General features: G+C 43.8%; 1 protein-coding gene across 1 annotated transcript in view; it reads right to left on the reverse strand.

The window, feature by feature from the left end:
• ELP3 (elongator acetyltransferase complex subunit 3) overlaps window positions 1-25,026 on the reverse strand; it is a 200,674-nt gene that overhangs the window by 32,605 nt on the left and 143,043 nt on the right. The window contains exons 11-14 of the mRNA XM_077489256.1: window positions 14,541-14,631; window positions 9,606-9,671; window positions 5,599-5,826; window positions 2,718-2,799 (exon numbers count right to left, since the gene is read on the reverse strand). Coding sequence (XP_077345382.1) covers window positions 2,718-2,799; window positions 5,599-5,826; window positions 9,606-9,671; window positions 14,541-14,631 — 467 coding nt within the window. The remainder of the gene's footprint in view (window positions 1-2,717; window positions 2,800-5,598; window positions 5,827-9,605; window positions 9,672-14,540; window positions 14,632-25,026) is intronic.

Genomic DNA, 25,026 nt, shown 5'->3' on the forward strand with positions numbered 1-25,026 from the left:
CTAGCGGGGAGGTGAGTACCGATCAAAATAATTTTGATTGATCAAAAAAATTAATCGATTAATCAATCTTTAATTTCCACAGCCCTAATAAATATATATATATTACACACACACATATACATTGTATATATATATATATATATATATATATATATATATATATATATATATATATATATATATACACACACATACATACATACATACATATATACACACACGCATACATACACACACACACACACACACACAACAGTACATAGTGTTTAATATACACTGTATATATACAGTGGGTAAAATATTTGATCCCCTACAGATTATGTAAGTTTGCCCACTTACAAAGAAATGAGGAGTCTATAGCTTTGATCATAGGTGCATTTTAAATGATAGAGAAAGAATATCAACCAAAAATAATTGATACAAATTATATAAATTGAGTTGCAGTTCAGTAGTAGTTATAATTCACACACACATATATATATATATATATATATATATATATATATATATATATATATATATATATATATATATATATATATATATATAAATAACTTTTTTTTTTTTATAAATTCAGTAGTTCAGTTCAGAGTAAAGTAAGTATTTGATCCCCTACCAAACAACAATATTTCTGGCTACTGTAGGTGCTCATGTAGTGCACAGATTAGTCCTGTCAATTTATGAAGGTGCTCCTAATGACAACTTCTTTTAGGTATAAAAGACACCTGACCACAGAATCTTACGTCCATTAAAACCTCACCGTAATGGGCAAGACCAAAGAGCTGTCAAAGGACGTCAGGGACAAGATTGTAGAGCTGCACAAGGCTGGAGTGGGCTAGAAGACCATCAGCAAAAATCTTGGTGAGAAGGAGACAACTGTTGGAGTGTTTATTTGTGAAGAAATACAAAATAACCATCTAGTGCCCTTCATGGCCTGGAGCTCCATGGAAGATTTCACCTCATGGGGTAAGGATGATCATGAGAAAAGTGAGGGATTGGCCCAGAACTACAATGGAGGCGCTTGTGAATGATCTCTAAGCAGTTGGGAGAACAGTCAGCAAACAAACCATTGGTAACACAATACACTGCCATGGATTGAAATCATGCAGCACCCGCAAGGTCCCTCATCTCAAGAAGGCACATGTACAGGCCCATCTGAAGTTTGCTAATGAACATCTAAAATGATTCAGAGAAGGATTGTCAGAAAGTGCTGTGGTCAGATGAGACCAAAATTAAACTCGACTCACCGTGTTTGGAGGAAGAAAAATTCTATGCCCCCATGAACACCATCCCTACCAGTCAAGCACGGAGGTGGAAACATTATGATTTGGGGCGGTTTCTCTGCTAAAGGTACAGACCAAATTTACCGCATTGAGGGGCCAATAGAATGGGACATGTATTGTAAAATCTTGGATGAGAACCTTCTTCCCTCACCCAGAACACGGAGGATGGGTCGTGAATGGGTCTTACAGCATGACAATGACTCAAAACATACTACCAAGGCAACAAACAAAGGAGTGGCTCAGGAAGAAGCACATTAAGGTCATGGAGGGGCAAAGCCAGTCTCCAGACCTTAATCCTATAGAAAATGTATGGAGGGAGCTGAAATTTGAAACTGATTTAGAGCAGATCTGTAAAGAAGAGTGGACCAAAATCCCTCCCGAGATGTGTGCCAACCTGGTAACCAACTACAAGAAAGGTCTTACCTCTGTGCCAACAAGGGTTTCTCCACCAAGTACAAAATAATTTGATGGCCCAGGCTATAAAGAAGATTGCCAAAGACCCTAAAACTCAGCTGCAGCACGGTGACCAAGACCATACAGTGGTTTAACAGGACAGGTTCCACTAAGAACAAGCCTCGCCATGGTCGACCAAAGAAGCTGAGTGCACGTGCTCAGAGACATATCCAGAGGTTGCCTTTGGGAAATAGACGTACGAGTGCTGCCAGCATTGCTGCAGAGGTTGAAGGGGTGGGGGGTCAGCCTGTTAGTGCTCAGACCATACGCCACACACTGCATCAAATTGGTCTGCATGGCTGACGTCCCAGAAGGAAGCCTCTTATAAAGATGATGCACAAGAAAGCCCACAGTTTGCTGAAGACAAGCGGACTAAGGACATGGATTACTGGAACCATGTCCTGTGGTCTGATGAGACCAAGATAAACTTATTTGGTTCAGATGGTGTGAAGCATGTGTGGCGGCAACCAGGTGAGGAGTACAAAGACAAGTGTGTCTTACCTACAGTCAAGCATGATGGTGGGAGTGTCATGGTCTGGGGCTGCATGAGTGCTGTTGCCAGAGGTTTACACATCAATGGATGTATGTTGAGTTATTTTGAGAGGACAGCAAATTTACACTGTTATACAAGCTGTACACTCACTACTTTACATTGTAGCAAAGTGTCTTTCTTCAGTGTTGTCACATGAAAAGATAAATAAAATATTTATCCACACATACACACACTGCATTTACATATTTAAAACTTTCATCATATACCTCTCTCTCTATTATAAAAAATAAAATAATTTATATATATATATATATATATATATATATATATATATATATATATATATATATATATATATATATATATATATACACATATATATACACATATATATACACACACACACACACACATACATACACACACACATATAATTATAGATATAATAAAATCACTCTCCAGTATTATCATAAAACATGAAAACTCACCGGATATGACTGCAATCTTCAATGACCCGTGCTCGTCCCGCGCTATCCTCTCCGCTTCCTCCATCAGCAACATCCCAAATCCCTGAGAGCAGAACAGACATAACATGTTACTGCACAGATTTACTAAAAGCCTCTCTCTCTCTCTCTCCCCAATAGTTGACTAGCACCAGGCAGGCCGGTGGACATATCCATTTAAGAGAACCTCCTTTGGTGGACCAATCCACACCTCCACCCCCTTTTTGTGGACCAATTCACTCAGAGAACGCCTTTGGTGGACTGATCCAGAGAAAGAACCTCCCCCCCTTTGGTGGACCAGCCCACTCACAGAGCCACCCCCTCCCCCTTTCTACACCGGGACAATGATCTCTGCATTTTTTAGTTTAACACATTGAGCACAATAAAATAAACATTCCCTGGCAATCGTTTGTTAAATTCGTAACCCAGAAGTTGCAGTTTACAACTTAAAATGTTGTTGACTCCTGATCTCTCAGTTCTGCTTCCCTGAATTTGTGGTCTTCTCATGAAAGAGAAACAATGGATAGTGCTTTCTTCAGCTACTCTGTTAGCTTGAAGAAGGGAGGAGGGAGGAGGAGGCAGGAGCAGGGGATTGCTTTGCCATGCTAGGTTATGTGGCTGTGTGTTCCTATTGATGCACACAGCGTGGGGGGCACAACTCCAGTTCCTGCATAAAGCCCCATACACACATTCGGACTTTGTACAAACTTTCCCGTGGACTTTTGTACAAAGGGCGTGGTCCACAAGTTTGTATTGCATACACACGATCGGACTTTTTGACAACAAACACGAACGTAGTGATGTCACAACGTACTGACGCCACTTCAAAAGAGGACGTTCAATGACTCCAGCGCCACCTTTGGTCAACTTCTGTATTGTAGTCTGATCTTTTGCATTGGTTCTGAGCATGCGTGTTTGTACCTTGTACAAAAGTCCGATGCTTTTGCATACACACGGTCGGACTTTGCTCCATCGGACTTTTGTTGCCAGAAAGTTTGTCCGTTCGCACAGCCAACAAAAGTCCGATGAAAACAGAAAAAGTTTGTCCGATGGAGCGTACACACAGTCGGATGTTGCTCCAAAACAGCAAATTTGCATGTTTGTTGTCAAAAAGTCCGACCGTGTGTACGGGCCTTAAGGCTGGATTCACACCTATGCAGTTTTAGTGCTTTTTGCATTTTGCAAATTTGCACTAGGGTCCATTTAACAGTTTCCTATGGAACATGATCTGTAAATCTGCAAAATGTGAAAAGCACTAAAAATGCATAGGTGTGAATCCAGCCTAAGAGTGACTCCATAGGATGCTGAAAGAGAAAGGAGCCATCCTAAAACAGCAAACCTGGGGTATCGGTCATGGCACTGGCTTATACTGAAAAATAGCCAAGGACCAAGAAATACAGAAGCTGCATACTCAGTAAGGCCTGATTCACACCTGTGCATTTTTAGTGCTTTTTGCAGATTTGCACTACAGAACGTTTTCCATAGGAAGCCATGTTAAATGGACTGTAGTGCATACCTGCAAAAAGCACTAAAAATGCATAGGTGTGAATGCAGCCTAAGTGAGAGAGTAGGAGAAGAGTTAGAGGAGCGGGGAGAAAGCAGGCTTCCCACTAAGAGGGTATCTCCAAGGACTTTGAATATCTCATAGCAACCCAGGAATTTACATACCTCTTCCAAGGGAATGGCTCCTCGGGCATTCTGTGGTAAGTTTGTGTTATGAGGAAATGCTCTTCAGGCATTCTGTGGTGCAGTCATAACATGTTACACCCCGAACATGTTATAAAAGGTGAACTTATCCTTTAATGTAACCAGTATGCCGATCAGGAGTTAGTATACGTGTTCTGGCTTAGTAATGCAGAACAGTGGTTCTTGACCTTAGTGAAACCAGGGCCCAGTAAAGTCTTCCAAAAGTCTTCATTGGTGTTAATGGGATTGTGGCATCCCCGGAAGAATAGCCCCTTAATTTTTTGGCATCAGTAGGATAGTGGTCCCCATGGAAGAATAGCCCCTTAAATTTACTGGTGTCAGTGGGATTGTGGCACTCATAGAAGAATAGCTCATCAATTCATTGGTGTCAGTGGGATAGTGGCCCCCCATGGAAGAAGAACCGATTAAGCTATTGATTCCAGTGGCATAGTAGCCACAAATTTATTAACGTCAGTGGGATAGTGGCCCCCATGGAAAAATAGTCACCTAATTTATGGATGCCAGTGGCACAGTGGCCACCATGTAAGAATAGCCCCTCAAGTCATTGGTATCAGTGGGATAGTGGCCCCAATGGAAGAATAGCCCTTCAATATATTGGTGTCAGTGGGATAGTGGTACCATGGAAAAATAGGCGCTTAATTTATGGATGCTAGTGGCACAGTGGCCACCCTGTGAGAATAGCCCCTCAAGTCATTGCTATCAGTGGGATAGTGGCCCCAATGGAAGAATAGCCCTTCATAATATTGGTGTCAGTGGGATAGCGGCCACCATGGAAAAATAGTCAAAATAGTCACTTAATTCTTTGGTGTCAGTGGGATAGTGGCCCCCATGGAAGAATAGCCCTCAATTCATTGTTGTCCGTGAAACAGTGGCCATAACGGAGAAATAGCTTCTTAATTTATTGGTGGAATAGTAGACCCCATGGAGGAATAGCCCCTTAATTTATAGATGTCAGTGGGACAGCAGCCCCCATGGACGTATAGAATTTTCAGACACGCACTCCTCCCCCAAAGGTCCACTCTCAATCATTATTGCCACACACACACACACACACACACACACACGCGCACGCACGCACGCACGCACGCACGCACGCACGCACGCACGCACGCACGCACACACACACACACACACACACACGCGACTGCTCTCCACTTACTTGGTGCTGGAACTTGGATGGGTCTCTACTGCTGATGGGCACCACACTGCCATAGACGTGAAGCTCTCTCACTATGGACACTCCTCCCTTCAGCTCAGGTCTGAATGACTCTGGTGAGCATTTCCGTAGACGCAATAGGCCAATGAGAATGTCCTGCTCTGGGTCTTCATAGGACAGGAAGGTCTCCCAACCCCCATTGGCCACATAGTCTCTCCGAATTAATTCCACCTGGACAGGAGGAGGAGGAACGTTATTCATGTAGATCCTCACATATCCAACTAAAGCCAAACATGTTACCATCTGGCTGCACCATCTCCCTTATGCCGGCCATAGATGGCCTGAATCTCGACCGGCTCAGCAGGAGCTGGCTGAGATTCGATCCATCTATGTGTAGGCCGATTGCCCATCAATCAAATTCAGTCCACCAGCTGTTCGAATTTTTTGCATGTGATCAGAGCACATTCGGGATTCCCCTATCAACATGGACTGTGCTGTTGGGTGAATCAAGCATTTTCTTTCCTGCAACCCGTGGTGTAAGAAAATTGTATCATCTATGGCCTGCCTTAGATCCACCATACAACTATGTGGGCATGAGGTCCTGCCTGATCGGGTACAAATTCAATAGAGTATGTAGGTAGCAGGAGATGGCATGGAGATTGTACAGTCAGATTATAACCTGTAGGGTGACATTTATAAATATAATTTTACAATGTTAAAGCTAAACACCAGGCAAACAGTTAAATATACAAACAAAAATATATGGGAGTTGTTTTACCTTCCAAAAAGGATTTATATTTTCATCCATCCATCCCTGAGAATTTTAATGCTCAGCCACACATCACAGCCATGGGGCTGATCAGGCAGGGAAGGAAAGGGGGCTAGAAAATGCCAGACATTCTCCAGCCAAGACATGAGGTGGGCTCTGTCTGACTTGCCTCAGCTTCTAATGCACGTTATAAGAAGCTCACAGTATGCAGTGAGATCAAAGTAAGCCATTTCAATACATTAGAGCAAATTTTTTCAATAAACTAGAGCAAACCAAAAATTCCAAAGGGCCAGTTTACTATCAGACATTTAGGGGGCTAGATTGTGGCGAGTGGGGGTGGGAAATGTCAATGCCCTTGGCATCAGGGAGAGTAAAGAATTCCTCAGGTGTGGTGTTCAGTTGCATAGTGCCCGAGGTCAGGAGAAGGAGGAATAGTGCCCCATCACTGGTATCAGTGGGAGGAATGGTGGCCTATCATTGGTATCAGTGGGAGGAATAATGCGGCATCATTGTTGTCAGCGGGAGGAATAGTGCCCCATCATTGGTGTCAGTGGGAGAAACAGTGCCCCATCATTGGTATTAGTGGGAGGACTAGTCCCCAATCATTGGTATCAATGGGACGACTAGTGCCCCATCACTGGTATCAGTGGGACGACTCGTGCCCCATCACTGGTATCAGTGAGAGGTATAGTGCCCCATCATTGGTATCAGTGAGAGGTATAGTGCCCCATCATTGGTATCAGTGAGAGGTATAGTGCCCCATCATTGGTATCAGTGGGAGGAATAGAGCCCCATCATTGGTATTATTGGTATCAGTGGGAGAAATAGAGCCCCATCATTGGTATCAGTGGAAGGAATAGTGCCCCATCATTAGTATCAGTGGGTGGAATAGTGCCCCATCATTAGTATCAGTGGTAGGAATAGTGCCCCATCATTGGTATCAGTGGTAGAAATAGTGCCCCATCATTGGTATCAGTGGTAGAAATAGTGCCCCATCATTGGTATCAGTGGTAGAAATAGTGCCCCATCATTGGTATCAGTGGGGGGAATAATGCGGCATCATTGTTGTCAGTGGGAGGAATAGTGCCCCATCATTGGTGTCACTGGGAGAAACAGTGGTCTAACATTGGTATCAGTGGGACGACTAGTGCCCCATCATTGGTATTAGTGGGATGACTAGAGCCCCATCATTGGTATCAGTAGGACGACTAGTGCCCCATCATTGGTATCAGTGGGACGACTAGTGCCCCCTTCATTGGTATCAGTGGGACGACTAGTGCCCCCTTCATTGGTATCAGTGGGATGACTAGTGCCCCATCACTGGTATCAGTGGGACGACTAGTGCCCCATCACTGGTATCAGTGGGACGACTAGTGCCCCATCACTGGTATCAGTGGGACGACTAGTGCCCCATCACTGGTATCAGTGGGACGACTAGTGCCCCATCACTGGTATCAGTGGGACGACTAGTGCCCCATCACTGGTATCAGTGGGACGACTAGTGCCCCATCACTGGTATCAGTGGGACGACTAGTGCCCCATCACTGGTATCAGTGGGATGACTAGTGCCCCATCATTGGTATCAGTGGGACGACTAGTGCCCCATCATTGGTATCAGTGGGACGACTAGTGCCCCATCATTGGTATCAGTGGGAGGAATAGTGCCCCATTCATTGGTAATAGTGGCCCATCATTGGTATCAGTGGGAGGAATAGTGCCCCATTCATTGGTAATAGTGTCAGGAATAAAGCCCCAATTGGGTAAATGCAAGCAAAGGACCATGGGCAGCAGTTTGGAGACCACTGAACTAGACTGTAACCTGAGTTTATGCATTTTTTTTTAGATTGCAAGTTCTTATGTGCAGGGCCCTCCAAAAATGTTATTGTATTGTAACTGTATTGTCTCCCTTTTATATTATAAAACGCTGCGTAACTTGTTGGCGCTATATAAATCCTGTATAATAATAATAATAATATGATCAGTTTAAATAAATAAAAAAAAAATAAAAAACTGGTGTTCCGTTTCCTTTAATACTGTCCAGACAAAATGTAATGTTCATGGATTGGTGTCAGCGTTAGGAATAGTGCCTCAAATATGTGAGAGGAATAGTGCCCCAATGGGCCAGATAAAGGCTAGCAAAGGGCCACATCCGGCCCTCGGGCTGTAAAGGATGCAGTATAACCGTAGTTTTAAAAAGCTCCCCGTGTATATCAATTTCACAATATGCCATTAAAGGTTGTCACATGAATGCACAGCGAGGCAGATGATGATAATAATAATCATAATGCTGCAATTGTTACATGAAGTCAGCAGGAAGTCCCCTCTCCCTCTCCCCCTTATTCAACATATGACAGCTGACCAGCCCGATTAGCTGCCTCCGCTCAGGCCCGCCGCCTGACTATGTATTACAAATAAGATTTAAGAAGGAGAAAAAAAAAAAAAAAAAAAAAAATGTACTCAGATTGCCTTTTCCCCTCCGACTTGGGCTGATGACTTTCAATTCCATTGGGATGAGCGCTCTACCTTGACAGAGGGGGCTGAGTGGGCGCAGTCACTAATGATAATCATTTATATGATGTCTATGACAACGCCGCACACCTCCGCTGGGTTTTGTGCTGAATCACACAGAAATTAATTCAGGAGGTGACGTGGCGGGGAATTCTTTGTGGTGGCTCTGGGGGGGGGGGTGGCTGACACACAGGTCTGTTGTTGGGATACTCATATACAGTGCATCTGGGAAGTACTCACAGCACTTCACTCTTCACTTTTTTTCCACATTTTGTCAGGCAGCTGAGTCACGGTTTTACCACCCTCTGACTGCCCAACTGCGAGTTAGCACGGCCAGCAGCCACGTTAGTACACAATGTCAAGGTCAAAATCTATGCCCAAGTGAATGGGGCCCACACACACCGTTGTTGCGGCACTGCACTGCAGCATTTTAAGGGTTAACACAAGTCACCAGTTAATTGCCCCCTGAAAAGTGCTCCACCGCAGATTGCTTTTCAGAAACGTGGCAAGGGTGACATGCAAGTGACTACCCAATGTAAAGCTGACTTCCTGGAGATATACTAGGCAGGAAGTGACAATAACTTTCCCCCCTAGCAAAAAAAAAAAAAAAAAACTGACCCCCTTCACTAATCTGTCCATAATGAACAAAAAAGTTATTTTATTGTTCACAGAGCTTTCCTGGAGATCATCTCTCTTTGTGACAATTATCTGATGAGATGCTGCAGACAATCACCTGATACGGTCGGAGCTTGTGATGAATTTCTTGGATCCCCACCTCTCTGGTTCTTACATCACGGCACTGTACAAGAGAGTACATGAATAAATACAAAAATGATTATGCATACATACAGTAATATATATATATTTTTTTATAATATATATATATATATATATATAACACAACACATTTTAAATAAATCTATATTTTTTTAAATATATATATATATATTTTATATATATATTATATATATATATATATATATATATATATATATAAAAAATATATATATATTTTAAAAAATATTTTAAAAATATATATTTAATATAATATTTATTTAGTATATATATTAAATAAATGTATATATATTTTATAAATATTATATTAAATATATATATTTTAAATAAATATATATTTTTTATATATAAATGTATAATATATAAAACACATTTAAAAAAAAAATATTTATATTATATATATATATATATATATATATATATATATATATATATATATATATATTTATTATTATTTTTTTATATATATCACGTCACCATTTTTCTAGGTAAATCTATTTCTAAAGGTGCGATTGACATGAAATTTTCACCACACGTTGGTAACAACCCATGCAAACCATACATACAAAGAAACCAAAACTAATAATACGTTCAGAAACAAAGTTATGTGTAATAAAACGGAATGACACCGGGGAAAAAAGTATTGAGCACATGAAGAAAGGGAGGTGCAAAAAGGCATGGAAAGCCAAGACACCGGCTGAAATCTATCAGCAATTAGAAGGCAATCCTGCGCCTTGTCAGTGCAAATTAATATCATTTGGTTCAGTCTCAACTGATGGCCTATAAAAAGGTGTCACACAGGAAACATTTCATGATGGGTAAAAGCAAAGAGCTCCCTCAAGACCTTCGCAAACCTTATTGTTATAAAACATACTGATTGCATTGGTTAAAGAAGGATTTCTAAACTTCTGAATGCTCCAGTGAGCACTGGTGGGGTCATAATCTGGAAGTGGAAAGAACATAATTTCACCATAAACCGGCCACCACCAGGTGCTCCTCTCGTAAGATTTCTAAGAGAGGAGTGAAAAGAATGATCAGAAAAGTTGTCCAAGAGCCAAGGAACACTTGTGGAGAGCTTCAGGAAGACCTGGAATTAGCAGGTACAAATGTTTCAAAGAAAACAAGTAATGCACTCAACTGCCATGGCCTGTATGCACGCTCACAACACAAGACTCCATTGCTGAAGAAAAAGCACGTTGAAGCTTGTTTGAAGTTTGCTGCACAACATTTAACCACTTAAGGACCAGCTGCCACAGTTGTACTGAGGCAGGTTGGCTCCCTTGCACGAATCGCCGCCATTGTACGTCGGCCGCTTTAAATAGAATAGGAGGCGCGCAGTGCCAGGGAAGATGCGCGTGGCTGCAACGTCCGCCGGCCACCCTCGATCGCTTCACAGAGAGACAGAACAGGGGATCTGTTAATGTGCACAGACAGATCCTCGTTCTGACAGGGGAGGAGAGAGAGATCTGCTGTTCCTAATGATAAGCAACAGCGATCTCTCTCTACTCCCAGGCAGCCCATCCTCCATTCAGTTAGAAAGGGGAACACTTAACCCCTTGACCACCCCATAGCGTTAACCCCTTCCCTGCCAGTGACATGATCATGAGAATAGTGAGAATCAGCCCAGAACTACACGGGAGAATCTTGTCAATGATCTCAAGACAGCTGGGACCACAGTCCCCAAGAAAACAATTGGTAACCCACTACGCCGTGAAGGACTGAAATCCTGCAGCGTCCGCAAGGTCCCCCTGCTCAGGAAAGCACATGTACAGGACCGTCTGAAGTTTGCTAATGAACATCTGAATGATTCAGAGAAATGTGTGAAAGCGTTGTGGTCAGTTGAGACCAAAATCAAGCTCTTTGACATAAACTCCACGCCCCGGTATTTGGAAGGAGGAGGAATGCAGCCTATGACCCCAAGAATACCATCCCCACCATCAAACATGGAGGTGGAAACATTATGCTTTGGGGCGGTTTTTCTGCTAGGGGTACAGGACAACTTCATTGCATCAAAAGGGACAATGGACAGGACCAGATACCACCAAATCTTGGGTGAGTGCCTCCTTCTCTCAGCCAGGGTATTGAAAATTAGTCATGGCTAGGTATTCCAGCATGACAGTGACCCAAAACACACGGCCAAGGCAAGAAGAAGAATAAGCACATTAAGGTCCTGGAGTGGCCTAGCTAGACTACAGACATTAATCCCATAGCAAATATGTGGAGGGAGGTGAAGGTTCGCGTAACCAAACGTCAGCCTCGAAACCTTAAAGTGATTGTAAAGGCTTGTTTTTTTCCCCTATAAAAATAATAAACATGTCATACATTGAAAAAAGTTGGCACTTGCACCAGTATCACTGAACTGATAAATACCTAAAACATAGGGGAAACTTTAAGAAGAAGAATTTGAAGTAAATTACTGTAATAAGTCCATATAAGTTCCATAATATAGCACCTTAAAGGCAGACCAGTGAAGATGAGAAGCAACTCTTGGGAAGGCTAAGGGTAAAAGCACAGAGGCGCCACTCTATGTGAAGTATAGCAATGAGTTTTAATGAACAAATAGTGCATAAGAGTAGAATTAAAATAGGCATGGCAAGTATGGGTAAGCAGAATGTCCGGGAAGGGAGTCAATTCATGGCTGTAAGCTGGTGAGGCGGAGTGGGTTTCGCCGGTGGTTACCGACGTTTCCTGGACCTCGAGCACACAGGGAGCCAGGGGATGACGACACTTCCGAGTTGGTGGTGGACCAATAGGCGACGAGTTTGCAGGGCATGAGCTCCTTCTTCAGGCCTCTGAAGAAGTAGCACATTAAGGTCCTGGTGTGGCCTAGCCCAGTGTTTCTCAACTCCAGTCCTCAAGGTGCCCCAACAGGTCATGTTTTCAGGATTTCCCTCAGATAAAACAGCTGTGGTAATTACTAAGGCAGTGAAACTGATCAAATCACCTGTGCAAAATAATAAGTCTGAAAACATGACCTGTTGGGGCGCCTTGAAGACTGGAGTTGAGAAGCACTGGCCTAGCCAGTCTCCAGACATTAATCCCATAGAAAATATGTGGAGGGAGCTGAAAGTTCGAGTTACCAAATGTCAGCCTCGAAATCATAAAGTGATTGTAGAGGTTCATGTTTTTTTACCCTATAAAAATAATAAACATGTTATACTTACCTTCTCTGTTGCAGTGGATTTGCACAAAGCAGCCTGGATCCTCCTCTTCTCAGGTCCCTCTTCTGTGATCCTGGCCCCTCCCTTCTGTTCAGTGCCCCCACAACAAGCAACTTGCTATGGGGGGGCACCCGAGCTGAGTCACAGCTCCCTGTGTCCAGTCAGACATGGAGCCCCGACCCGGCCCCACCCCCTCTTTTCCCTGATTAGCTAGCCGGCTTTGATTGACAGCAGTGGGAACCAATGGTGCCGCTGCTGTGTCTCAGCCAATCAGGAAGGAGAATCTTGTGTACATCGCTGGACAGAGAGGGACCTCAGGTAAGCGTTAGGAGGCTTCTGCACACAGAAGGCTTTTTAACTTAAAGGGGTTGTAAAGGTAAATGTTTTTTCACCTTAACGCATTCTATGCATTAAGGTGAAAAAACATCTCACACTGCTGGCGCCCCCAGTCCCCCCGTTTTACTTACCTGACCCCTCGAAAATCCCGCGCTCGCCCCCGTCGTCCTCTTCGCCGCTCAGCCTGGCCGCTGATTGGCTGGAGTGGATGGATTGAAAGCAGCGCAGCCATTGGCTCGCGCTGCTGTCAATCACATCCAATGACGCAGCGCGCCGGGGGGCGGGGCCTTGTGATACAGCGAGCGGCTATAGCCGCCGGCTGTATCACGGGAGCGCGCCCGCAGTGCTTCTCACCAATGCGAGGGAGCTCGCATTAACGTGAGAAGCACCTGCGGGAGGAAGCAGAGACAGCCGCCGAGGGACCCCAGAAGAGCAGGTTCGGGGCCACTCTGTGCAAAACGAGCTGCACAGTGGAGGTAAGTATGACATGTTTGTCATTTTAAAAAAATAAAATTTTTTACTTTACAACCCCTTTAATGCATAGAATGCATTAAGATTAAAAAAAAAAAAAAAAAAAAAAAAAAAAAAAAAAACCTTCTGCCTTTACAACCTCTTTAAAGACTTGGAAAGGATCTGTAAAGAGGAGAGGGACAAAATGCCTCCTGAAATGTGTGTAAGCCTGGTGGCCAGCTACAAGAAACGTCTTACCTCCGATTGCCAACAATGGTTTTGCCATCCTATACCAAGTTATGCTTTGCGAAGGGGTCAAATACTTATTTCATTCATTAAAATGCAAATCAAGTTATATCTTTTTTTTTAAATGTGTTTTTCTGGATTGTATTGGTGTTATTCTGTCTCTCACTGGTAAAATATACCCACGATTAAACTTAGACTGATAATTTTTGTCAGTGGGCAACGTACAAAATTAGCAGGGGATCAAATACTTTTTCTTCCCTCACTGTATGTCCTAATGCAGGTTAAAAGCAAGTAAAGGGCCACATCCGGCCCCTGGGCCGCAGTTTGGGGACCACTGTCCTAACACATTAATGGCATTCTGGAGCATCTGTTGCGCCTGAAATGGCAAGACTTCACGCACGGTGCTCCCCACCTACCTCTCAAATCTTCACACACTTGACAAATCCCACTCCGAGGACACTCCACAAGTCAACCCACCACAGATTGACCCACCGCCGACTACGTCTAATGCTACCTCACACGTACACTCATACCTAAAAGGCCCAACAGGGGTCCTAATCCTTCTACATTCCATCCAGGACTTTCTGTCCAGCCAAAGTTTTGGCTATAGATTCTCTTTATCGATAGTGACAGTCTCCCATATAAGTCCCTTAAGATAACTATGTGAATGTTGTACGTACCTCTGTACCAAGATCTTTCATCCGTGCTAGGGCGAGCTCTCGAAGATTTCCATGCTCTACCCCAGAGCTGACCAGTGGCATGGGAATATCTCTAAGTAAAAGAAAATGAAATGGCTGTTAACTTTAGCGTTCATAAAGATACTGGCCAAACACATTGGAAACTGATAGGCAACATTTAACTAGATCAGGGGTCTCCAAACATTCAAAACAAAGGGCACAATTACAGTTATTTAGACTTTAGGGGGGCTGGACTGACCAGTGGGAGTAGAAAATGCCCCAGTGCAGTGGGAGTAAACAGCTCCTCAATCATCATAGTCAGTGGAAGTAAAAAATAAAAATAAAAAAATATATAGAATGCCTGTAGTCATTAGGAGGAATAGTGCCCTATCACTAGTATCAGTAGAAGGGATAGTGCCCATCATTGGTATCAGTAGAAGGGATAGTGCCCATCATTGGTATCAGTGGGAGGAATAGTGCCCCATCAATGGTATCAGTGGAAGCAACAGTGCCCCCATCAATGGTATCAGTGGAAGCAACAGTGCCCCCATCAATGGTATCAGTGGGGGGAATAGTGCCCTATCATTGTTATCAGTGGGAGGAATAGTGCCCTATCACTATTATCAGTAGAAGGAATAGTGCCCATCATTGGTATAAGTGGGAGGAATAGTGCCCATCATTGGTATCAGTGGGAGGAATAGTGCCCCATCAATGGTATCAGTGGAAGCAACAGTGCCCCCATCAATGGTATCAGTGGGGGGAATAGTGTCCCATCGGTATCAATGGGAGGAATAGTGCCCTATCATTGTTATCAGTGGGAGGAATAGTGCCCTATCACTATTATCAGTAGAAGGAATAGTGCCCATCATTGGTATCAGTGGGAGGAATAGTGCCCATCATTGGTATCAGTGGGAGGAATAGTGCCCCATCAATGGTATCAGTGGAAGCAACAGTGCCCCCATCAATGGTATCAGTGGGGGGAATAGTGCCCCATCATCGGTATCAATGGGAGGAATAGTGCCCTATCATTGTTATCAGTGGGAGGAAAAGTGCCCTATCACTATTATCAGTAGAAGGAATAGTGCCCATCATTGGTATCAGTAGGAGGAATAGTGCCCATCATTGGTATCAGTGGGAGGAATAGTGACCCATCAATGGTATCAGTGGAAGCAACAGTGCCCCCATCAATGGTATCAGTGGAATCAACAGTGCCCCCATCAATGGTATCAGTGGAATCAACAGTGCCCCCATCAATGGCATCAGTGGGGGGAATAGTGCCCCATCACTGGTATCAATAGGAGGAATAGTGCCCCATCATTGGTATCAATGGGAGGAATAGTGCCCCATCATTGGTATCAGTAGGAGGAATAGTGCCCCATCATTGATATCAGGGGGAGGAATAGTGCCCCATCAATGGTATCAGTGGAAGCAACAGTGCCCCCATCAATTGTATCAGTGGGGGGGAATAGTGCCCCATCATTGGTATCAATGGGAGGAATAGTGCCCCATCAATGGCATCAGTGGGAGAAATGCTGCCCCATCATTGGTATCGGGGGGGGGGGGAATTGGATAGTGCCCAATCATTGGTATCAGTGGGAGAAACCATGCCCCATCATAGGTATCAGTGGGAGAAACCGTGCCCCATCATAGGTATCAGTGGGAGAAAACAAGCCCCATCATAGGTATCAGTGGGACAAAACAAGCCCCATCATTGGTATCAGTGTAAGAAACAGTGCCCCATTCATTGGTATCAGTGGGACGACTAGTGCCCCATCATTGGCATCAGTGAGAGGTATAGTGCCCCTTCATTGGCATCAGTCGAAGGAATAGTGCCCCATCATTGGTATCAGTGAGATAAATAGTACCCCATTGCTGGCATCAGTGGAAGGAATAGTGCCTCATCATTGGTGTCAGTGGATGGAATAGTACCCCATTATTGGTATAAGTGGGAGGAATAGTGAAGCCATCATTGGTGTCAATGGGAGAAATGGTGTCCCATCACTGGTGTCGGTGGGAAAATGGTGCTTCATCATTGGTGCCAGTGTGGGAAAAGTGCCTTGTATCAGTGGAAGGAGTAGTGCCCCATGCGCTGGATAAATGCAAGCAAAGGGTCAGGTCTCCAATTTGGAGACCACTGCACTAGACTGTAACCTGGGTTTATGTTTTTTTTTTCATATGATCAGTTTAATTGAAAAGGCTGGTGATGTATTTCCTTTAATACTGTCCAGACAAAATGTAATGTTCAGGTTACCGACACAAATATTATCCAATTTCTGATCACAAAGACTGCCAGATTAAGGCCCAGTTGGGTAAGTGAATGCAGAATAAGGTGAGGCTCAAAATTGCATCCGTAAAACAGCAAAGAACTTCAATACCTAAATGTGTCTATAGGCATTAAAAAAAAAAAAAAAACTTTTAAAAGCTCCTTCCTATCCAGGCCACTTTTTTGTGTGTTGTGACCGTTTGACTGACAAGTACTCTGTCACGCAATGCTGCACCCAAATAATTTTTAAATCTTTCTTTTTTTTTTTTTTTTCAACAGATAGAGCTGTCTTTTGGTGGAATTTAATAGCCACCAAATTTGTAAAAAAAATAAATAAAAATAAAAATGTTCCCTTCTCTCTTTAAAAAAAAAAAAGGAATGCCAGAACAGTACGAAACTCCCATAATGACCCCTTTATGGTAAGTGAACATTCCAAGGTGATCTCATGTTTTGCCTCCGTTATTTTGAAAGAGAAGAAACATGCGGATATTGGGGTGTTTAAATTGTGATTAGCCTTTAAAGGGTTACCCACTGCAGTCAAGTGCAAGTTGTCTGTTATCAGTGGAAGAACGTTCCCTGGAATAAAAATTCCAGGATAAATCCCAAACACATTAAGGTTAGAATTCACATAATTAGTGAAATGATGTCCACCTGTGTGCAATCTAAGTGTCACATGATCTGTCGTTACATATACACACCTTTCTGAAAGGCCCCAGAGGCTGCAACACCTAAGCAAGAGGCACCACTAACCAAAACACTGCCATGAAGACCAAGGAACTCTCCAAACAAGTAAGGGACAATGTTGTTGAGAAGTGCAAGTCAGGGTTAGGTTATAAAATAATATCCAAATCTTTGAGGATCCCTAGGAGCACCATCAAATCTATCATAACCAAATGGAAAGAACATGGCACAAAAGCAAACCTGCCATGAGACGGCCGCACACCAAAACTCACGGACCGGGCAAGGAGGGCATTAATCAGAGAGGCAGCACAGAGACCTAAGGTAACCCTGGAGGAGCTGCAGAGCTCCACAGCAGAGACTGGAGTATCTGTACATAGGACGACAATAAGCCGTACGCTCCATAGAGTTGGGCTTTATGGCAGAGTGACCAGAAGAAAGCCATTACTTTCAGCAAGAAAGAAAATGACGCTTTGAGTTTGTGAAAAGGCATGTGGGAGACTCCCAAAATGTATGGAGGAAGGTGCTCTGGTCTGATGAGACTAAAATTTAACTTTTTGGCCATCAAAGAAAACGCTATGTCTGGTGCAAACCCAACACATCACATCACCCAAAGAACACCATCCCCACTGTGAAACATGGTGGTGGCAGCATCATGCTGTGGGCATGTTTTTCAGCAGTCGGGACTAGGAAACTGGTCAGAGTTGAGGGAAAGATGGATGGTGCTAAATACAGGGATATTCTTTAGCAAAATCTATACCACTCTGTGTGTGATTTGAGGTAGAACGGAGGGTCACCTTGCAGCAGGACAATGACCCCAAGCACACACCTAAAGCAACACTTGAGTGGTTTAAGGGGAAACATGTAAATGTGTTGGAATGGCCTAGTCAAAGCCCAGACCTCAATCCAATAGAAAATCTGTGGTCAGATTTACAGATTGCTGTTCGCAAGCGCAAACCATCCAACATGAAGGAGCTGGAGCAGTTTTGCAAGGAGGAATGGGCAAAAATCCCAGTGGTAAGATGTGGCAATCTCATAGAGACTTATCCAAAGCGACTTGGAGATGTGATAGCCGCAAAAGGTGGTTCTACAAAGTATTGACTTTAGGGGGGTGAATAGTTATGCACATTGACTTTTTCTGTTATTTTGTCCTATTCGTTGCTTCACAATACAAAAAAAAAAAATCTTCAAAGTTGTGGGCATGTTCTGTAAATTAAATGATGCAAATCCTCAAACAATCCATGTTAATTCCATGTTGTGAGGCAACAAAACACGAAAAATGCCAAGAGGGGTGAATACTTTTGCAAGGCACTGCATCCTGGCCTCCCCTCTAGACCCTGCTGCAAAAAGTGTCTGTGATGCTGGTGTAGTGTTCCGTATGCTACACACCACAATAAACAGCCCTAGAGGAAGTATCCATTAATGGCATAATGCTCACATCGACCATTGAGAAACACTTCTTTTTTCTGGGACACCTTACTGGAAGAAGACATCTCAGATGCACTTCTTATTGGTCAGCACATGGCTGTGCTGACCAATGAGCACCTGCCATTAGGAGCATTAGGATGGATACTCATTCTGGCGCTGTGTATTGTGGTGTATGCTATACAGACTGGTAAACTGGCAGCACGGGGCATCACGATGCAGAGGGTACGGAGGGTGGTCAAGATATCTGGAGTTAGTTGACCCACATGTTTTGTGAAAAGGTGAACTTGCCCTTTAGGACATCCCCATAAATAATCTCATAACATTGGTGGCCAGTTTAATGTTTGTAGTCATTCCTCATATTGGAGATCCTCCAGTCCCCGTATTCGTTTTGTTGGTCTTCCCAGGAATATCCCCAGTTCCAGCACATCCTTTCTGAGGATTGCGGAGCAGACCCGGACGACATACTCCAGATGTGGTCAGAGCTGACTTTTCTAAAGTGGTAGAATTATAGTCCGAACTCTTGAGTAAATCCCATTTTTAATGCATGCTAATAGTCTGCTGGTCTTGCTTGCTGCAGCTTGGCATTGCATGCTATTTCTGAGTCTGATCTACTAGGACCCCAGATCATTTACCCTTCTCAGATCTTTCAGAAGGTTCTCCTCTTAGCGAGCAACTTCCATTCCTATATTTAGCTGACATATTGTTGTCCACCTATCTATTGTAAGAAGATTGCTCCCTGTTATTTGACACAGCTGGCCAGAGATGGATTGCTTTGACAGAGTTGGCCAGAGATGAATCACTGACACAGCTGGGAAAAGAGGGATCACTTTGACACAGTTGGCCTGATACGGGATCACTTTGATGAAGCTGGCCAGGGAAGAATCACTTTAAAACAGTCAACCTGATAAAGATCACTGACGCATAGCAGTGTGCAGAGGGTTAATTCAGAATTTGTATTTAATTATTTTTTTTAAGGACAGATTTACTGCTTATACCAAGACAATGCACACCTGAGATGGATAAAAAAAAAAATGGATCACTTTAAGCACTCCATCCATTAGGATGCAGACCCGTCTGTATCCTCTTGTCTTTCAAGTAGCAGAGATACTTGAGGGAGACACTTGTATGGTAATGCTCCTCTGAACACTTTGAACATCTGGGCACTACAATGGGCTCTGAGAACACTAATGGAAGGAGAGCACAACTCTGAAATGGAGAGGATGGCTCCTAATTAGAGGCTTTTGTTACTACTTGTCACTCACACCTCAAACACGGCACAAAGTTTAAATTGAGACACACTGTGGGTGAGAATGAAAGTTTAATGAGAAAGCCTACTAATGAACGATGTAGAAGGTGACTCACAGAAGTGCCCTAACATTTAATAGTGGGGTCAGGGGCTGCCATTCTGTGCCCTTGACCATTGATCCCAGATTAACCATTGTCTGGGAACAATTAGGTGAAATAGGCCAGATTTTACATATGGCTGTTTGGAGCAGTGGTTGTCAACTTAGAGTCATGTGTCAAAGTCCATGGGCTGAATGGCATGTGGCCTTCGCACCCAGTTTTGCAGCTGGAACGTGGCACAGCTCTATTCCTACACCTCAGTCTCTCACCCTCCACTCCACCTTCCCACTGTCACTTGTAAATACAGAAGCCTTCTGTGATTACAAGGGACAGCTTTGCTCTGAGCGTTTCCCGGATCTAACAGATTACTGCACGCTCTCAAGACAGGGACAGATGTTCACAATGTGTGAGAGTGTGAGAGAGAGAGAGAGAGAGAGAGAGAGAGAGAGAGAGAGAGAGAGAGAGAGAGAGAGAGAACAATGCTCCTGCAAGGAGAGGTAGAGCTGCCTACATAGGGAGGCACTAGAGCCGGACCTGGCACCTCTGAACTCGTAGCTCAGTTGTGAGCTTGTACGTAGCTCACGCCTGAACCCTGCACCCTTGTACGTAGTGCACGCCTGAACCCTGCACTCTTGTATTTAGCTCACACCTGAACCCTACACCCTTGTTCGTAGCGCACGCCTGAACCCTACACCCTTGTACGTAGCGCACGCCTGAACCCTGCACTCTTGTACGTAGCGCACGCCTGAACCCTGCACCCTTGTACGTAGCGCACGCCTGAACCCTGCACCCTTGTACGTAGCTCACACCTGAAGCCTGCACTCTTGTACGTAGCTCACACCTGAAGCCTGCACTCTTGTACATAGCTCACACCTGAAGCCTGCACTCTTGTACGTAGCTCACACCTGAAGCCTGCACTCTTGTACGTAGCTCACACCTGAAGCCTGCACTCTTGTACGTAGCTCACACCTGAAGCCTGCACTCTTGTATGTAGCTCACACCTGAAGCCTGCACTCTTGTACGTAGAGCACGCCTGATCCCTGCACATAATAAAATCTTGAACTCTGCACGTAATGATCTCCTGAACCCTACACGTAGCACACTCATGAACTCTGCACCCTGGACGTAGCTCACTCCTGAACTCTGCACCCTGGACGTAGCTCACTCCTGAACTCTGCACCCTGGACGTAGCTCACTCCTGAACTCTGCACCCTGGACGTAGCTCACTCCTGAACTCTGCACCCTGGACGTAGCTCACTCCTGAACTCTGCACCCTGGACGTAGCTCACTCCTGAACTCTGCACCCTGGACGTAGCTCACTCCTGAACTCTGCACCCTGGACGTAGCTCACTCCTGAACTCTGCACCCTGGACGTAGCTCACTCCTGAACTCTGCACCCTGGACGTAGCTCACTCCTGAACTCTGCACCCTGGACGTAGCTCACTCCTGAACCCTAAACTCTGTACATAGCATAATCCTGAAATCTGCACTCTTGAACTCTGTACACAGTGCACCCCAGATACAACCGGCCCTTTGAGGGCAACCTTACTGCTGATGTGGCCCACAATGAAATTAAGTTTGACACCTCTGGTGTGGCCCCCTATCACCACCAAGAAGCCCCACATGTTATTCATATGTAATGCTACAGAAGACTGTCAACGATTGTGAACATACTAGAGGAAGCTGTCAGATCACTGCTATTAGATTCCCTTAACAAATCAAACCTACCACTACTGACTGCTGGGGTCCAAGGGCCACATAACAAGCACCAAATCCATGGGCCCCAGGAAATTGCAGACCTTGTATACAGGCTCCTCCCATTCCGCATATTCCGCGTTCAGGTAGAACATAAGGCAAAACCATTAATATGTAACGGTCAAAGTCAATGTCCTATAATTTCAAATACTTAGTCCTACGTGTTCCTCCTCTTACCATTATCAACCAGGTGCCCCAGGTAGAACATTTAATCACTTGAGGACTTTGAATGTAAGAGAAATGACTTTAAAAAATAAAAATGAGGACATCTCTTACGTCCGACTCCTCTCCCCCATACATTTGCTTGGCTTGCAGGACATAGGACGAGCCCCTGTCTGGCTTCTGGTACCTGGTCTTCTCAGAGGGGAGCAGCACACTATTATTCTGTCAATGTTTCTCTACTGTTCAAGTGCAATCTTGGTTTCCATGTAGGGCACATGTAGAGAATAATGGGAAGTGGAGCTACTGCCGTCACCCAATCTGAAAGCCAGTTACAGTGGATATCTCATCATGTCTGGAATGTAATACAACCCAGCCTTGCAGTATACTTCTTATTACAAGCCAACATACCTAGTTCCCCAGGGACAGGGCATTCGTTATTAGTGTGACCAACAGGTCATAGAACACAGAATCCATTTACTCCTTTAGGTCTTTCCCTCCAATAGCAATTCTCAGTCTAAGTGGAAACTAAAATGGTCAATCTTTTTTATGATTTTAAACTGATGTTTTATATCCATTTTTAATGCATACGTATATATTTTGCAAAGGACTCAGGATTAAAGCTGAGCTCCACGAAAATCAAATATTTTTTGCAAAAATTGCAGAGCCATTTGTCCTGTGAATCTGCATTTGTTGTGAGAGGATGCCAGCAAAATTGATTGACATTAGGCCATTTTTTTTCTTAACATCAAATGTTCTTTATTCATCATACGGTGGACCAGGGAATTACTGCATTATGGTCACTAGATGGTGCTGGTGAGCATTGGAAAAAATTACTTACGATCATCAAACCCATCTGGTTTTCCTGATTCACGCTATTCTTATGAATGAAGAACGTTAGACCTGGAGAAAAAAAAAATAGCCTAACAACATACCCTGTCCTCCCATCTCTTCTTCACCCGTCACTTTATCATCACTTCTTTAATTTCCATCATACTGTTCAACACTTCTTTCTTTCACACTTTTTATCTTGTTGTCCCACATTTTCTTTCACCTATTTCCAAGTCATCTTTCACGTCATTCCCATATCCTATTCTTCCCCTCTACTTTTTCATCTTTTGCGCTTTTCAATCTTTTTTATTTTTATTCTTCACCTTCTTGTCTTCATGCTCTCAGGCTCTTTATGGCTTTCACATCACAAATACCCTCTATATGCCAATTGGCCTTAGCGACAATATATAACAAACTCCCTTGGTGGAGGAGTCCAACCATCCCACATAAATTAATATCTTAAACAGTAAAAATCGAATAGTAATACTACACATATCATATAATCTTCGTTCTTCTAGTCTGGAATTCCACCACAGATGTTGGCCCCGCCAGGCCTGGTGGGCCTCAAGAGCATCAACGCGTGACTCCTTGTAAACTGCACAGAGTGGGCATTTTTTGGTCTACCAACACGCGGAATTATCTGACAGCACCTATGGGAATTTCGGCTGGGAGGTCCCCTCCATATGTACTTGGGTAAATATATGAGATGGCAATTATTGCGTTTATGTGATCGGTTATGCATTTTTCCCCCCCATTTGATATGCTAAACGCAGTCTCTTTGGAGCAAACTTTCCTCTGAAGAAGACCCTAACGAAACGGGTCGAAACGCGTCAGCCGTCATATATTAGACATGTCTGCTATGTAATTTCATGTACATCTCTATGTTGTAATATTTGCACCCTTTGGGTATACCCCTTTGCCGAGCTCATATTTTAACCTTCATGGTAAATTTTGTACATTAAAACATTTTTATCAACCCAATACTTCTCTTGAATCACTTGTTACTCATTTATTTCGCTGCTAAAAAACTCCCTCGGGGGAACTTTCCCATATTATATTATTCAGGGTGTGCAGCAACTTCATCTCTCTGTATATGTATCTTTCCCATGTTAGCCTAATAACATTTGTTGGTTTTTTTTGCTCCCATTTGCATAGAACCAACATACAAGGACGAAGGATTAAAGCTGACCTACAGGAAAAGCAAATATTGTTGTAAAAATTCCAGATCTATTCATCCTGTTAATCTGCAATGTACATTCATTTTGTGAGAATGCCAGTAATATTGAATGGTTTCAAGCTATCTTTTTCTTCAGGTTGAATGTTCTTGCATAAATTGCCCAATCTCTTGAGCCAAGATATCAAAATCTCGGTTAAGAACCTAAATAACTGAATTCTTTACCTATGGTCATGTGATCTTTACCTTCTTTTCTTCCTGGGTGGTGAGCATGAATTTTCTGGAGTCGACATCATGGTTGGAACCGACACACTACAGCAATAGCAGTGCGCAGAATAACATCCCTCCCATAACAGAGTTTGTGCGCATGTGCATTGGAGAAAGCTCCAAAGGAGGAGGGGGGGGGTGGCAGGGGTTGACCCTCACTGTCGGACCTTGAGCACCAAAGGAAACCCCCACAATGATGGTAGCAGGAGGGAAGGACCTGTAGGGGGTCTCCACTATCAGAGCTTTTGCGCATGTGTGCTAGAGGAAGGTCCGACAATGCTGAAAGCAGGATGGAAGGAGCTGCAGCGGTTGGCCCTTATTAGCACTGGATGAAGCACCAATAATGATAAAGGCAAGCGGAGGAGAGCTGCCTCCCTGAAGTTTGTGCACTGAAGAAAGTGCCAAAAATACTAAAAATAGGAAGGCAGGAGCTGTAGGGGTTGGCCCTCACTGTTGGATCTGGTGCGCGCGTGTAACAGAGGAAGCAGTGAAGCAATCTTGGAAGCAGTAAGAGGTGTCCATTGTCAGAGCTTTTGTCAAAGCTTTTGCACATGTGTGCTGGAGGAAGTGCAGACAATCCTGAAAGCAGG

This window comes from Lithobates pipiens, unplaced genomic scaffold (assembly GCF_037356315.1).
Source record: "Lithobates pipiens isolate NorthernLeopardFrog02 unplaced genomic scaffold, aLitPip1_a1.2 Scaffold_18, whole genome shotgun sequence".
Classification (NCBI taxonomy): Eukaryota; Metazoa; Chordata; class Amphibia; order Anura; family Ranidae; genus Lithobates; species Lithobates pipiens.